The sequence below is a fragment of the Mesitornis unicolor genome, unplaced genomic scaffold (assembly GCF_000695765.1).
Source record: "Mesitornis unicolor isolate BGI_N332 unplaced genomic scaffold, ASM69576v1 scaffold16270, whole genome shotgun sequence".
NCBI lineage: Eukaryota > Metazoa > Chordata > Aves > Mesitornithiformes > Mesitornithidae > Mesitornis > Mesitornis unicolor.
Window position 1 is genome coordinate 8,331 of NW_010157720.1, and position 16,941 is coordinate 25,271.

Here is a 16,941-nt window from a genome sequence, read left to right on the forward strand (position 1 = left end):
TCTGGTTAAAATGTGATGTCTGTTAAAATGTAGTTTATATTTCATTAGTTTTTGTGTGGAGAGCCAGAAGATGCAGAAGATACATTCAAACTTTAGTATTACCTTAGTATATTTGGTGCTGATTCTGACAATATAAAAATAGCAAGATAGGATTTCAGGCACCGAAATTTTGAAAAGCCGGTGGCAAATATTAATGTTGAATGGCCTAGTTTACTATGATAAGAACTTCTGAGCCAGCCAGTGTTTGCTTTCACCAGTTAAATATTGAACTGGGTTAGCTGCTGCTTTGACAGACTGCAATGTCTTTTTCTGAAATACTGGTTCTTGGAAGGCTAGTAGGAAAACTGTCAGTAACTTCACTGTTAAGTAAATACGCAGTATTAAAACGTACATCCTTCGAAAAGAGCTCCAAACTCCACAAAGCGTGTGTTTCTCTGTGCTGTTGGCATATCCCCACTTTTGCAGAGTATATTCCTCTGCTTTGACAACATGCATTCAGTTACATCAGTTTTTAACAATTTGAAGGCTAGGAAGAAACATTATAGTTCCCCTGTCTGATCCCCTGGATACTGCAGGCTAAATTACCTTAGCTTCAAGCTGCTACTAAGATGTGAATTACTACCACTCTTTTTTTAAGAAAGAGTGAGTGAGCATAAATATGTACTAAAAATCTATGAAAAGTGACACCAGATACGTCTTCAGAGGTTTGAGATGGGAATGCAATAAACCTGAATCCTTGACATCTATTTTCACATTTTTGTTGTCTATTTGTAAAGTTCATTCTAGTCCAGTAAGAACTTCTTCCTTTAAATCTGGTCTCAGCTGAGCCTACTAATAATTCATTCCGGCTTGTTTCCATGATGCAAACTTAAATGAACATGTAATAAGAACTAAAAAAAAATTAACAGAAAAAGTGAATCAATTGTTCTATTCCTGACATATACCTAAGTATATTTACAGACAAAATAGACTTTTCTGTGCAAACTGCTCTCTAAATTATTTAAACTCATTTTCCTTTGTTTTTCAGTCACTTTGGAGAAGAGAGCGATAGCAACTGTCAACGATTCACTAGGTATAACGCAGATGACATCTTCCATGAATCTGTAAGTGTGTCAACTACCTGATATATTCAGCTCATCTCTGACACACAAATAGCAACGCATTGCATCAGAACAAGCCTTCTTGATCTTTCAGTGTTGTAATGCTATTCCACAGTCCAGAGAAATGTACCAGTTCCAAAAAAAGAAGTTTCCTCAGATAAACAGCTATCAGGTTTTTTCTTTTTTTACTTTGTTTCAAAAAGAAGAAACCCAGCAAAGGTGGAGAAGCGCTGATGGTCCCCATGGAGGGCTCCATTTCCCATTCGCAGCCAAACTTCATCTCCCTTGGCAAGTTTTAGCACCGCACTGTTTCCTGAAGTGTCTGCTTTCCCTTTTGATTCATAGCTAAGGATGAATATTTTAACAAGTCAGCTTTTTGTTTCTCAACAATGATCAAGCAAACAACTTAAAAAAAAAATAATCCAAGACAGTCCATTATTATCCTGGGCAAAACTCCCTTGAAATACTTGCCAACATTTTTTCAGCTTTATGAGGAAATTCTGCCATCTTTCTGCATTTGATCTCCTAGTCAAATTTTGCACCTTACCTAGTTGCATCATTTAATTCCTTTCTGAAATTCTGGAAGTTTAACTTACCTTTTATTTCCAGGGCACAGGAAAGAATTTATTGTTTAAAATAAAACTCTGCTCATTCACCACAACAGTCCAGATTTCCTGTGATGCTCTTTTTCCCTTGGATTCATCCCAGCTAATTTTAAATGTCTCCAGGTCAGGAGTCTCATGTGAGCTGAGTCCTTGTGCTCCCATCACAGTCAGTGGGCAGGGACAGGCAGCTCATTCCATCCTGAGGCGTTTCATTGGAACGTGGGTATATTTGACGTGAACTAACCTGCTGGCTTTGTGTAAGTGTTGGTTGCCTTTTTTCCGCCTGTAGCCTCTTCTGACTTCAGTGCTTCAGAGGAAAAAACCTGGGCACTTTTGCAGGAAAGATCTATTGGGAATGAAGTGCCCTTTGCTGGAGAGGAAACCTGGACAGCTTAAATGAACTTGCTATTTATTATCTAATAGTGCCTAAAACCCAATGTTATCAGCCTAAACTTTTGTGCCTGTTTTTTCAGACACAGGAGAGAAGGTTGGTTTTGGCAGCAAACCTCTAGTTGGTATTAAAGAAATAATGGTTTTTTGAAACATATTTTGTCAGATATCCATCTGCCTACAAGCTGCTTGACCTGGTCCTTACAGAAGTTGATAAGCTAGAGTCCTGGTTTTGCTAGAACTGAATTGTAGAATTCCCTTTTCCTGTTTCAACAGTGTTCCGTTTAAATGAACACAATCTGATATTGGAGCTTTGGCTGGGAGAGAGTTGTTTTCCTTATGAAGCTGATAATTTTTTTGTTTGTTTTCATTTTTGCTGGTAGATACTTACTTTTTTCAAGGCTTCACCTGTGGTTATAGTGTCTTTTGGGTTTTTTTTTTTCTTCCTCTGCACATGAGAAAGTAGGGAGGAAGCGAGAGCCTGGGACACTCTAGGATAGGTGACCCAGGACAGGTGATCCAGGTATGATCCAAGCTGACCAGTAAAGATGTAAACTATCCCATAATTGTGACACTCACTATTAATTTAGGAGCTTGCAGGGGATGACCCCTTCAAACCTTCCTCCTTCTTTAATCTTCCCCTTCTTCGTGATGGCAGCCCATACCAGTTCCTGAGGCTTACCCCTCCTGCTGTGTTTTCATTGGTGTATGGCCAGTGTCTGCTGTTTGTGAGCTGAGTGTAAGTTTGTTTGCTATATTACCATTGTTCCTATTCTTGTTACAATTAATTGACATTATTATTATTAAAGTTCGATTTGTTTTAGCTATTAAATAGCCTTTATCTCAACTGATGTGTTTTTTGCTTTTAGTCTCCCAATTCTCTCTCCCATTCCACCGGTGAGGAGGGAATGCGCGTGAACAAACTGTGTGGGTTTTAGCTGCTTGCTGGGTTAAACCACGACAGCAAGAAGTGGATCCTATTCTTGATGATCCTCTAGCTATTCAAAGTTCACTAATGATAACAAAGCCAGTAAATGAAGGACCTTTGCTTCTTACTCATCCTTGCTACTGCAGTTTAAATGCTCTCCACTTTTAAAGTAAACTGCTCTCCCCTGATCTTTAACAAGACTGTTTCTAGTTGCTGAACACTTCATTATGCTCTTTCTCAGGCAGGTAAAGTGAGGATGAAGAATTGATTTAGCAGAATGACAGAATGTTACCACTGGACTCCAACCCTGATTTGCGGTGCTAATTCCTTTCTCCTGAGCTTTGAGGAACTTGTGATCAAGGCTGCATTTTAGTCCAGGATCTGTGGCAGGTATGATCCAAATTTGCAAGTTGAGGAGGGCAAAATACAGTAGTTTTTCTGCGTTGGTTATTTTACAATAGAATTTCTTCAAAAAAGAAACAATTTCATATTTCTTGAAATGCAAGCAAGCTATCACATCGGTGTAAACATGTCTTTTGCATTAAAAGCCTGGCCCTTCACTTACCTATATAAGCTGAAAACTGTATTACCGTTATGCATCAAGTACACGTACACTTCCTCCACGTCTTCATGTTTCATCATATTGAAGGTGAAGAAATATACCCCTGAAAATATCACCAAATACATCATGTTTGCTTCCTAGAGAGAGGTAGTCATGCTACAGACTTGTGCTTCTTGCTTAGAAAAAAAAACAACTGGGACCAAAATTACCTTCCAGTTATCAGTGGGTATTTTACTTCTGCATATAGTGTACCAAAATCTGATTAATTTTTATTTTCTGTGTGGTAGGGATGCAGCCACATCCTGTTCCAGAGAAATTATGGTATTTGAACATGGTAGGCCTGTTTGTCCCTTCCTTCTCACCAGAAGGAAAATTTCCCAGAGGCTCAGTCATGGCCCCTCTCGCATCTTTTGTGACTGAAGGGTAAAGGTCTCAAAGCAGATGGTCCTGCTCCCTCCCCAGCTCTGGCCATGCCTCTTCATCCTGCCTGTGTGCCAGCTCTAGCCTCACTGGCTGGCAAGCCTTCTTTTGGCTTGCTCAGTTTCCAATTTAATTTTTCCTGAAAGTAGGTAGCAAGAGCTGTGCAGAGTGAGTTTCATCAGTGCATTGTGCAAGGGCAATTAACTAGTTTCTCGTCACTGTTGACCATGCTTCTCCGTATACCTCCCAGAATTGCATTCTTTTGTTTTGCAAACACTCACCATTCACTGGAGCACCGAACCTCCCAGTCATGACATCAAAAAAATTCCCAACGTTGGTTTCAACACTACTGAAGATGATCCCACTGTTCTGGTTGCTGAAGTGAGTAGCCATGGAAGCCATGAATGCAACCTGCAAAAATGCAGTTCTTATTCAGGCAGTCGTTCACAAAATGCACATGTGTAGAGGAATCAGCTGCATGCTTTTTTTCCTTGTATTTGCATTCTGTTTATTTTCCTGACAGAGATGTTCTTCTAGGGCCTGCTCCAAGGTCATTAAACCCCAGTAACAAAACTCTCATTGAATGAAATTGGAAGAGAACTAGGCTTCTTACATTCAATTGGACTATTCATGACTGTAAAGGTAAGTGTATGAACAAGTGTTTGCAGGTTAGGACCTTCGTTTGGGATTTTATTTACTTTTAAGTCTCTCTAGAATGATGCAATAGAAAACTGGTATTGAAATGGATGGTGTTTCTGATAAAAGTGATTTAATTAGTCTTTATATATTCTCCAGTGCATTTAAACTGGATATTGCTTTTCACTGAATGTGTGAAATAAATAATGCTTGGTAAAATCCATATACATTAGTGTTTCTTGCTAATTACCTTCAGAGATACATTCAGCATTTTTATTAGAGGTCCCCTAGAAGTGCAGTTGCTGGGACTCAACAGTGAGTGCTTTTTCCTCTCTTACTAGTTGCCCCATACTCTGTCATGACAACAGAGGCTGGTGAAGATCAAAAGAGAAACTAAGAAAGTGGAAATCTGTGCTTCAACTTCATGTTACACTTATTGCCGTGAGAGGTATTGACCATGGAAAATGTTTCGTAGGAAGCAGTGCAAAGCCTCCCATGCTGGACAGTTCAAATTACACTCAGCAAGATGCCAGGGCACAACCTTGCCAACTTGCATGGGAAGGAGGTTATCTCTTCTGTGAGCCTGTGATCCCTCCATATGACTGGCAGGAAATGGGGTACAGGCAGCATTGCTGCACCTGGATGCCAGAAGGTCACGTAGTGACTTCGTATTTTATCTGTATCTCTAAATTTCTTAGATGAGAAGTGTTTAATTACAGTTGTTACTGCCCCTCACAAAAATGACAGTTTTAATGAGATTTCAGCTATACTGATATATTAAAAAAAAACCTTCTTTTGATTTCAGATCCAAATGAGAATGAAACCAGAACAGGCAAAATAAAATGCAAGTCGTGATCCGACAATGGAAATCGTTAGCCATCTGCTCAGAAATTTGAGGAGCTCCAGATGTGAGCTGAAAGCTTGGGCTGATTTTCCTTATTCCTGCATGGATGCATTTTTTATGATGGCAAATTGTTAACTTCTTACTTCTCAGCCAGAATCACATCAAAGTTGATCATGTGTTAAAGGAAAGCAGCTGCAATGGCAGCTTGGTGGAATTTATTGGTTTTTTGTCTAGATTCCATTTCACATTCTCTTTGACCCCAAGCTACTTTTCTTGGGCTGATGAGAAGAGTTGAAAAAGTTGTCCTTTCTCCCTAGGTTTCATTTGGAAGTAGCAGATCAACATGGACACACCAAGCCTTCCAAAATAGTTCTGTACTTAAAACAATGTTGTATTCAGAAGTATTTTCTCGTTTACCTACCCCTGCTCTAAAATTCTTAAACATGATGTTGACAAAAAATGATACACTGTACTGTGTATAAAAGAATTCTTAAATGTGTGTTAAAAACAGTGTTGGAATTTTACTGGGAAATAGGTATTGCAGTATGAGCTTTTGTTATCCATCCTCTTTCATTATTCAGTTTTTAATTAAATTACTACCACTATCTTTATGTAAGAAAAAAAAATGCTGACAGCTCATTTTAAAATAACTAAAGGATTTACATTGAATGTAATTACAGCAAATATATTTTTAAGATATTCAGCTTTGGTGTTAATTCTAGTTATTTTTTTTAAGAATATGAATATAATTCTGCTTTATTACAAAACTCTAGTAATTTTGGAAACTATTTTCACTGTGAATTTTATTCTCTGTAATTATTCCATCTTCATGCAACTTAGGGCAGAGAATTCAAACACACACAGTGCCAAGAAATCCAAAGCCGTTTTCCCACACTGCACATGCTGGTTGTACTGTTGATTTTGCTGTTAATTTGCATGCCTTTTATGAGGATATAAAACACATATGAATGTTGTTGGGAAACAGTATCCTTCAGTGAAAAGGTGTAGATCTGTAAAGAGATCAGAACTTCAGTTTTCCCTATAGTCTGAGTGTTTGGATGTGGGATTTCTTTTTGTCCATGTTTGCTATATCCCATTTTGTTCTTTCTGTGGTGAACTTGTTCGTAGGGTACAAATCAGATCAAGATTAAGACACTTCCATTGAAAGCATACGTGTGAGTGAGGATGTAAACTACCTTATAGTTTCTGGAGATATATATATTTCGTGGTATCTGAAGTACCATTGGCCCAAAAGCAGCAGTGTCTGTCAGATTAAGCTGAGTTGCTCTTCTAGATCCTCAGTAATTGTAATAGGAGGCTAGATGCTTTGTTCACGTGTAGGGTCTCTGGAGCTGAATCTGACTGCAATCACTTGCCGACACAAATGAGCCCAGTGGCACGCAATGTGCTTTAAGATCCCCCCACAGGGTGCTGGCTGATCTGACCTATAGAAGCCCCCTCCACAGTGACAGCTGGAGACCAGGAGGGATACATCTCAAAGGCCATGCAGCTAAATCTTGCCTTTAGCCCTTTGACTGTGCTACATCATAGAAACAGTCAAGTCTTCCTACTATTGCAGATGAACTGCTCGTATATTGCTACACTGCAGTATGTAGTGTGGACAGCTCTTTTAAATCCCCTTTGCAGCAATCAAGGGTCTTAGTTATCCAAGTCCCATCTACTTTCACTTGCCTCAAGAGCAGAACTGCACCACATCTCTGCTACACTGCATATGTATATACATATACATAAGGTCTCCACCGTATGCCAGATTCCTGGAACACAAAGAAGCTCTAATGCAAAAGCTATAGGACTATACAAACAATGTTGAGCCAAAAAAATATATCCCATACCTCAGCAGAGCTTATCAGCTCAGGCTTGAACCCATGTTTTAATGCTCACCTGGCTTTTGTGTAGTTCATTCATAGAAAGAACCTATATGCTTCTTAACATATTTAACGTATCTAGACACAGGAAAACACAGATCACTACTGAGGAGTTTGTTTGAAAACCAGAGGACTTCTCAGAGAACTGCACTCAGAGGTTTTGACCCCATGCATTGAAATGAATGTATTTGCTTCTGAGAATCTCACAAAGCCTGACTGACCTGAGGAGCATGGGCCTGAGTGACTCCTTTGTTCTTGTACGCCATAGGAAGCACAGTTATGTATGTGATACAGCTTGATAGAAAAATAATAGTCCTCGTTATTCCCCTTTAATGACCTAGATACTGGCTTTCTGCCCTAAAAGGGAACCATATATGTTTCTTCCTGCCCAGTTCTCAGCTAGATTCTTAAAGAAAGAATAAGGCCTACTGTCTTACTTTTCCTGGAAGATCTGACTGACCACATTTGTCAGTCATGACAAGGGCTGTATGTGTCTCTCAATGTATTGTTATAGAGAGATTTTTCTTCTTAAGTATCTTACAGTAGTTACATGCTGCTTTTCCGAGAAAATAACCATAACCTGAGAACTGCTGCAGCCAACAAAAGCCAGAGATTTTGTACCTGTAGCTCTGGGGGAATCCCAGGGTAACCCTTCTCGCCTTTGGGTCCGTGATGGCCACGCTCTCCCCTCGGTCCCATATCTCCTTTGTCTCCTTTCTCACCTTTGGCTCCTTCCTGGCCAGTTGCTCCATTATTGCCATTGTTTCCATGATTTCCTTAAAGGAAACAGAACTTCTCATTTAACTTAAGTAATTCCATATAATATATTTTAACAGATAACTGTGAGTGACAGAGGCTTCTTCCAGCAGTTTCAACACATTGACTTTTCAATACCATAAAACCCAGATTGAACTGTGATGGATAAGAAACACCTGTGTGGTTAAGCTGAAGGTGAAGCAAGTCCAGAAGGAAGTAGATTGATGTTTAAGAGTTAATCCTTGTGCTGTATTGGTGCTGCTATATAAACTGCCGATCCCTCAAGACATTGCATTGTTGGGAAGATGTGCCAGGACAAGACCTCAGCAGACATGAGGCTCAAGGAAATCAAAAGCCACTACCTATTGACACGTACTAGATAGCCTGCATAAGCACTCTTGCTTTTGTGTAAAAACTTATTTCCTGATAATTTAAGTCAGTTAGGATAGGATAAGATAATTTTTAATAACATTTTGCTATCTTTAAAGCATGTCTATATAAATGAAAAATGGCCACAGTCTTAAAATAGCTAAATGACCCAACAAAAACAGGAGAGTGTGCATTCTCAGAGTGCTAGTTAGCTTGAAGAGGTTGACTGATTGCATGTTCCTAGATTTAAAGAAAGACAAAACTTTTATAATGAAGCTTCTCTGAGATGGCTTCTTGTAAAATGGGTCATTATAGAGCATATTCCTGCATCTGCAGTATTCCTGATGTTTACTGAGGAAATTACTGAGCAAACATTTATGCGACTGGCAAAATTTTAAAGTTGGATGGAATCACTGAGAAAGTATTAGGCCTACCTGAAACAAAAGTCTGACCTTTCAATTAATTGCTTAGTGTTGTCATTGTTCTAATTCTACCTGAATTGAAATTAGATTCTTTGCGTATTTGCTTGTTCTCTGATTAGACACTCTGGTTACTAATTTACAAGAGGAATGGTGGTGTTTGAGTTCAAATCTAACGATTAAGTGATTCTTCAGGGTTTTTGTACTGAGAAGAAAAATTACTTCAAACAAGGAAGCTAAATGGTGGAAGAAAGAAAGCAAATTTTGTTTGATAGAGAAAACAATAACTTTTAAAAATAACAAGAATACTCCTTCATGTTAAGCCAGAACTACTTCAGAACAGAAGCTTGCAAGCAACATTTGATTCAATCAAGGGAAAAGCAGCCGTTGTTGTTTCCCTTATGAGCACAGTGATATGAAATGCAGCAGCTGAGGGAGACGGAGAAATTCGAGGGTGCAGAAGGTTGCTCTTGGCTGTACGTTTGTGGCATCCTGTGATGACAAGAAAGTGTGACTGAGATACATCCTCGCATGAGGAAGGAGCAAATCTGGGACTGGGCTGTGTCCCATTATGTCCACTGCAGCCTTGAAAGTGTGGGTGTAATACAAAATCGTGTCCCTCTTCTAAGAAGTCAACAATTTATTAATATATAATACAATACAAGAGGCCTTACCATTAGATTTCTCTTTCTTCTGTAATGTAGTTTTTATAAAGGGTTGATGCATGAATAGCTTATAGCAGGCTATTAAATATGCCTATGACCTTACTTTGCCTAATAGCCTATATATGTCAAAATAACAATTTCTTTCAGTATTTTGCCAACTGAAGATAGTTTTTGAAACACTTCATTCACTAAGATTTAACTTCATAGCAGTCAGATTTAACTGTTAATGTAAACTGTTTCTACGAAAAATCACTACATTAATCCTTTTGTATATGGTTATCTGTCATGTCTGTTACTGTCAGTACATTTGTGACACAGAAGGATTATGAAATTGCATTTTTCCTGCGATAACAGAACATGCAAGCTTTTGAAGATGAGACAAATCAGACAGTCAGTGACAAGTTCATTTACATTATATGTCTGCTTTAGGAACAGTGATTTTCAAATCCCTGAAGGTAGCTACTGTAACAAACTTACACCAAGAGGCAGCTATCTTTCTCCCTTCTCTAGGCTCTTCTTTTTCCATGCCAATTATCAGATCAAAGTGTACCCTTTTCTTGTGTATCCTGTTCTTTTGTGTGCATTTTTAATGGGGAAAAAAGGCACTTTTCTTACACAAGACAAGAAAAAAGAAGGACAAGAAGAAATTTCTATGGAAGAATAGAAGAATGTGTGTCCCTGTAAACTATTGGCTAGCAGTAAGCTAGATGAAAAAAAGCTCCTGAATGTAGTACACAATAGCATAGCTGGATATTCAAAGGTGATCGCAGTAATCAACTCCAGGGAACAAGTTCTTCCAACTTTAATGGAAGCTTCATGCTGTTTTAAGAAGAGAGACCAATTTGTCCTAGAAATGTTTTTCATTATTTTTAGTATGAATTTGTGAATGCTGGATTTTAATAACAAATAAGTTTTCACAGGAAAAAAGAGTTTAGAGTTTAACTGAAAATCTCTGTCTTCTCAGAAATTATAGAAAAATATCTTTCTAAATCTGTCCCCAAATACTGATATTTCATAGAATAGCCTGTAATTTATACCCTGTAATTACACTGATCAAGCAATCAATTAAACGTCATCTTTACCTGGCATCCCAGGGGGCCCAGGAGGTCCTGGGGGCCCTTGATAGAGTCGAACTCCGAAGTCACCACGGCAGCAGGAACTACAGTCTGGATTCTGCGGTCCAGGCTGGGGGGGCTAAGTGCACAAAAAAATAAGCTTTAAATAGTTCATTCATGGAGGGCATCAATCGTATGCATGTTGGTTACAGGGTCTTCATTATATTCTCTGTTTATATATTTGCTAAGTTTTCAAAACTTTTCTTATCTGGGCTGAAATCTCCCATACTTGGGTTGTCCCTGAAGATGTTATTTTTGGAAGATTTAAGGGAATAGCTTTTCAAGTGTTCTAAGAACTATATGAGTATTAAAAAAAAAACTTGTCCTTTCAAATAATGAGGGTTTTGAAAATAAAATAATACCAAGTAATGAAAGTTAGATGAAAATTTCAGTTAGATTCCTATCCTGCTTTTCATTGATCCCACATTTCAGCTGACCCTTGTTGACAAACAAGCCAATGCACAACAACATAGTGTGGTAGGACACAAGGGACTTCATTTGACCTTCAGCAATGAACTGTGCTCCACAAAACATAAAGAAAACTGTGTTGGACTACCCAAAGGAGATGTTAAAAAATGTCTCTGCAGCATATTCCTGTTCATGGCCCCAGACTTGCATATTTACAGGCTGTCAAATTTGGGACAACCTAAAAAATGTGCCAAGATACGTGACAAAAATTTGAACTGACCACAACACCTGGTGATAGGGACATTTAATTATTTGTAGGTGGGGATGCATAACTATGAAAACCTGTTTATACAGCAGCATAAAGTAATGAGTTTGTTGTACACAGATCAGCTACTGTAATAATAGTTTGATAATAGTTTTGTTCCAGTGCTTCTTTTTCTCATATTATTGTGTTTATACTAAAGGACTCTTAATGAATCCTGGCTGGATTTTGTAGCTAGGCTCTTACTATGATTTAGCAGTCACAAATCTTCCAATAGGTCAGCTGAGGTGGAAGTCAAGGGTTTGGTTTTATTTCTCTGCCTCCTTCTCCTTTATCCCTCTTTGTCTCTTTTGCCCTACAATTCTATGCTATTATCCTGAGGTGCAGATCTGCAGTTCTTAAGTTCCGGAGGAGTATAGCTACACCAATCTGACTACTATTTTAATCTTTGTACTATTTGTTGTCCTTCCCTTTCTTTCCACTCATCTTTATCATCCTAAAATTACTTGCCTAATACAGACATATTAGTTTAACGGCAGCAAACGAACCTCCAGTGCCAAATGAACATATAGATGTGCTGTATTTCTGCCCTCAAGGTCATCAGCTAGCTTGATCTGAAACACTAAAGCCTTTCGCCTGTGTTTTGAACAACCAAGCACACCCCCAGAATTCCTTAATTTCAAGAGGCCTGGAAGTTTATGTTCATGGACACAGAAAACCTCTTTCATGCCACCGAAATACTCCAGCTCCTCCAATGAGACAGACACATGCCCTCTCCACCTGGAACCATTGATGGTGGAGCTACCATGGGAATAAAGGCTGACCTGACAGCTCAACAAATGTGCATCATATTCAAAGAGTTATGGAAATGTTACGACTTGCCAGCGGGCAGAAGGACTTCATATTTTGCTTCATATTTTAGCTTCTTATTACTATGAGCTGACTTTTAGCTTCTTATTACTATGCTTTTTACCTTAGTTCTGGATGTGGTTTCTATTTTATGAGAAAAATGAGTTCTGCCTGTTGAACTGTGGGTTCCCAGACAACCTGTTTGTACCTTTCTTGCTGTTCTGTCTCTCCCAGTTGTAAGGAAGAACATAACTGGCAAACATCAGGCATACTGTTTAGAGCTTTCCTCATATGAGAGAAGAAGGACTCCTGCTTTTGGTTCATTTTCAGTCCTTGGAGAGGAGCCAAGTACAAGAGGACTGGGATTGTGCAAGCATTTTGCACCACCTGAAATGCTAATGTTGAGTGTTGCACTGAGATTAAAATCTCCAGTTCTTTTCTGATAGTGCTTCATATTCATGTTAAATGAGAAGACAAACTATATATGCATCTGCCAAGAGCATATAAGTCATATCAGCCTAGAACTATCTGAATAAAGATATATCTATTGTGGATTATAGGTAAAGGAAGGCATGAATCCAGCAAACTGGACCGCATGTGAGACTCTGTGCAAGAATGACTAGGTTTTCACCCAATGCACTGAAAACCTGAACAGCATTATTAGCTAACCGGCTATATTATCATAAAATAGATACTAGTGCTGGTCATAACCAGATGTTATTTGGCATTGCCTCTTGAAAAGCTCAGCAGGTTATTACATGTGCAATGAGGTGAGTCCTGCCAGCCTGGTTGTATGAGAACAGTTCCACTGACTTCAGAATAACTACTTATACAAGTCATAAAGTACTGTTGACTTATTATCCTTACTGATCCTTTGACTAGGAGAAGAAAAATGTTCACAGTCTGCTGCCAAGAACAATGACTATTCATGATACCCTTTTAATCTCTAAAACAAGAGAACTTCATGAAAAGTACATTTAAAGGAAAAACGTGTTCCTAAAGTAAAATTACAAATGGGACAAAGAGATTAATTACAATCTATTTGCCAAAGTTGTCCTATGCAGACATTTGCACATAAATCTTATTGCACAATGCATCTTTGGCGTTGTTCTCAGAACATGAATATGATTTAGGAGCTTGTGAAATACATCTGCCACGTTGATTTCCTAATACAAATAGTTAACTGGAAATATTTCTATGGCTACTTGCTGAATTCCCTATGATTTAGTATGTAGGAGACAGTTCTAGGCAACAGTTGATCTATAAATTTCCCTTAACTTACAGCTGTAAATGAATCACAATTTGAGACCTAACCTTTTTTAAATTCCCGATTAATTTTACGGGTTTCTGTTATATTATCTAAGACAATGCAGAAGGCAAGTAACATACATCCACCATTCTTGGCTCTTGTTCTGAATGCAAAATAATGTGTCTCTGTGGGCACTAAGGCCCTACATGCCCCTTCTCCAGCAAAGAATTAAACAAACCATAATTGTCAAAATTCAGGGTGAAACACCAGTAGGTTGAGGGGCACCTGAAGCTTTTCAAAGAGCAACTTGAAAAGGCAGAATGTGTCTGGCATGGCTGTCCCCAGTCACTATGAGTTCTTGTGCTTGAGAAATGCACATTACATTATATGTAAGTTACCTGCAGTGTGGAAACTGGCCTTGTACCCAGTGCAGCAAAGACAAATGCTATCGTCTCTATTCCACAAAAGGGAATGGGACCTTTAAAACATTTAAGCAGGCTGGTGAAAATCTCCAGCCAGAGCTAAGATAACCAAGAAAGTTGGGACTTTGGGGTGAAACAGCTTTCAAATAACTCAAGGGGAAGAGAAAAGTTTGACATGAGTTAAAGCATATCCGTGGCACCTTTGTTCCTCCTTTGCCTGGAAATCCCTGGAGTCTGGAGATGGAAAATACCTATTGCGTCAGCTGCTCTGTGATGGATTATCCCTGTCGTGCATCTGCTAGTGCTCCATTTCATCTTAGTAAGCCAAAAATTGCATCATTTCCCCAGCAAATCTTGCTTCTTTGAGAGGGTCTGGCAGGTAAATGACTGCCATCAACTGTACTCAGACTCGCCAGGCTCAGTTTTCATGTCACAGCCTCTTACCCCAGCAGGGAACTCCAAATATGTTGCATTTAAACTCTCTGATGAGAGAGACATGCACCCCAAACACAATGACACGTTCTGTGAGGTAGAGTTTGACCTTGAAAAAAGTCATGATTTTGTATTAAATCCTGCATTATCTGAAATTGTGTTGAGTAAAAGGGAAATCTTCTTTAAGTACCAATAATACGTGGTCTGTATTATGCAGCTGCACAATCTCTGCAGTACACACGCGCTAGCTGACTCATTGACCTATATACCTGATGGTTTACACTCTTTTTATACTGCAAGTGCATACCTACAGCTAAATACCTATTTTGCTGAGTGTACCGGAGGAGCATATAACTCCTGCCCAAGAAATACGAAATGCAAAGCACTATACAATTTAAATACAGGCAATGTAGCGGTGTATTAAACCTATTTCCATACTTGAATGTGTTTCAATTCTTTAAGCTCAGGACAGGATTAAAATAAAATCTACTCTCTGCTTATCATGAAGTAGGTTATCATTCTACACTTGGCTGCATGTCCATGATTTTTGGAATTCAAAATATCATAGTTTGATCTGAAAGTGTTTTAAAACACAGATGATAAAAGTTGAACTATAGCAGACACAAATATTTCTATCAGCAATAGAAACAAAACACTCGTGTTCTTGTTGTTTCTAAAAACTTCAATTATCAAAAACTTCATTTCAGTGGTATTTAATTTTGCCTAGTGCTAGAAAATGCTTAACTTTCTGCCCTTCAGATTTTGCCTTTTAAATTTGGATTGCATTATTTTATGTATAATCAAATTATGCCATTTTCCCTTTGCTGTGAGCTTATGACTATAGTATTTTAAATGCCATGTAAAAGGCATGAAAATATTCCCAGTTTAAAAAGCACATACTACAGATGATCTAGAATTTCATTCCGAATCTTTTTTCCACTGAAACTGTCAGGTTGACATATATTATTAAATCTATTCATTACATCTGTTTTCACCAAGCTATTCCTTAGAATAAAATTTTGAACACTCAGAATTTCATTATATTTTTTCTCAAACTCGAAAGAATATACTTTATATACATGACTTTCAAGTAAAGTTATTCTCTGCTAATTGAATCTTTCCAAATACCTCTATAAATTCTGTCATTTTCAGATGACATTCAAATGAGTAAGCAGAATCTAAAACTTTAATATATTAAATTAGTAATACCTTGAAAAATCGAAAGACTGTGTATCTGAATGTATGATTACACAGGATCATAGTTTCAGCAGAACAAAGGACTGCTGTCTACATTGAAACCAGTGTCCCCAACCACTGCTGGTTCTACCAGTTCATTAAAAGTTTCTATAAAACAACCCAGCAGGATACAGACCAATACACAGCCTTAATAAAAGTAATTTCATTGATATATCACTAGTAATCTTAACAAAAAAAAATCTCATTAGCATTAAAGATATCTTTAGAAGATTAATTCAGAGTACCTGGACTCTGTCTGAGGTAGTCAGTTCTACATCATCTACCTCTGGTCTCAGGACTTTTTGGTCTGTAGAAGTGCTATTATCAACAGTCCACTCTATAAGTTGACTCCGCTGTTTCAATATTTCCCTGCTTCTGGAACCTTTATGGCCAGTCTGGTGGTGACTTTGCAATACTTTGGCCACTGGTTTATAAGATCTTCTGCTCACCTCCATGTATTCATCTTGACACAGGCAAAATGGAAGAAAAAATAAAGCCAGTAGATGCCAGCTGATGATATCCTTCTCTGCCATATTATTAAAAATAATTTTTCAGGAGTCCAGAAAATGCCTTGCAGAAGGAGATCCCCTTTGCTGCACCAGGAGTTATGTGGTCCTTTCAGCTTTTCCACTAGTAAGCCTGGCACTGAGACCAGTACCAGGTTTTATACGGTTGCATGCAATAAATAAAACTAAAAATGCCAAAGTGACAGGATCCTTCATCCAAATTCAGTCATGCTCCTTTAAACAAACCAGGCATTATTCACCACTTCACCACCGCAAGGAAAATTGATTTGTATGCTGGAAATGGCCACAGCATTTAACAGACTCCCGTGGTTCCTATTTGGGGGCATTAAAAAATGTAGCACCTTTTCTTTGGCATGTTTTTGTTTAAGTGTGAAAGAATGTGATGGAAATTGAGAACATGTGGCTAATGGTTTATGCTCCTTGATTAGACATGGAAAGGCTGTGAATTCACACTCTAAAATGTCTTTTGGACACAGCCACCTTCCTTATTTGCCAGGAAATTCACACACACAACTGCGTCAGCCCAGTCCGAAAAATCCTTCCAAGAGCAATTAGGAAACAAAAGCACAAGAGGAGCTTTTGCATATGATCCCAACCCGATGGCTGTTTCTGACTATGCTTTTCATTCACTAGAAGAAAAATATTGAATTTCTGTCAGTTGGCCAATGGTAGAAGGAGACTGGGTAAGTAGCTCTTTAAAACTGGGTTGAATTCAGATTCACAGAACCCCATTTCTCAACATTAGCTCAACCTACTCAGCCAGTTGATGTTTTTTCCCTGGAGCTCACAGTGTTTTGCTAAATGCAACTGCCAAACCAAGTTTTGTATCTTCACTGCCAAGTAAATATACATTTACTGGCA

At 38.4% G+C, this 16,941-nt stretch overlaps 1 protein-coding gene across 2 annotated transcripts; it reads right to left on the reverse strand.

Annotated features, from left to right (window-relative positions):
* Positions 1–1,285: 1,285 nt before the first annotated feature.
* C1QTNF3 (C1q and tumor necrosis factor related protein 3) lies at positions 1,286–16,186 on the reverse strand. Of its 2 annotated transcripts, none has more exons than XM_010181171.1 (6): positions 16,003–16,186; positions 10,663–10,774; positions 7,993–8,147; positions 4,287–4,416; positions 3,589–3,688; positions 1,286–1,445 (listed from the first exon to the last, which is right to left on the reverse strand). In XM_010181171.1, exons 1-6 carry the CDS (start codon positions 16,084–16,086, stop codon positions 1,286–1,288), a joined length of 741 nt encoding a protein of 246 aa, XP_010179473.1. In that variant the 5' UTR covers positions 16,087–16,186. The 2 variants fall into 2 exon arrangements, with proteins under 2 accessions (XP_010179473.1, XP_010179466.1); XM_010181164.1 differs by having other exon boundaries at positions 15,799–16,173.
* Positions 16,187–16,941: the final 755 nt, after the last annotated feature.

Bases quoted from the DNA above. Each gene is read 5' to 3' on its own strand.
- C1QTNF3 (XM_010181164.1), bottom strand. From the start codon at position 16,086: ATGGCAGAGAAGGATATCATCAGCTGGCATCTACTGGCTTTATTTTTT. The intron at 10,775-15,798 runs GTACTCTGAATT...TTGTGCACTTAG, and splicing joins CTACCTCAGACAGAGTCCAG to CCCCCCCAGCCTGGACCGCA. The intron at 3,689-4,286 runs GTGAGTGTTTGC...TGATATTTTCAG, and splicing joins GTTCGGTGCTCCAGTGAATG to GGGTATATTTCTTCACCTTC.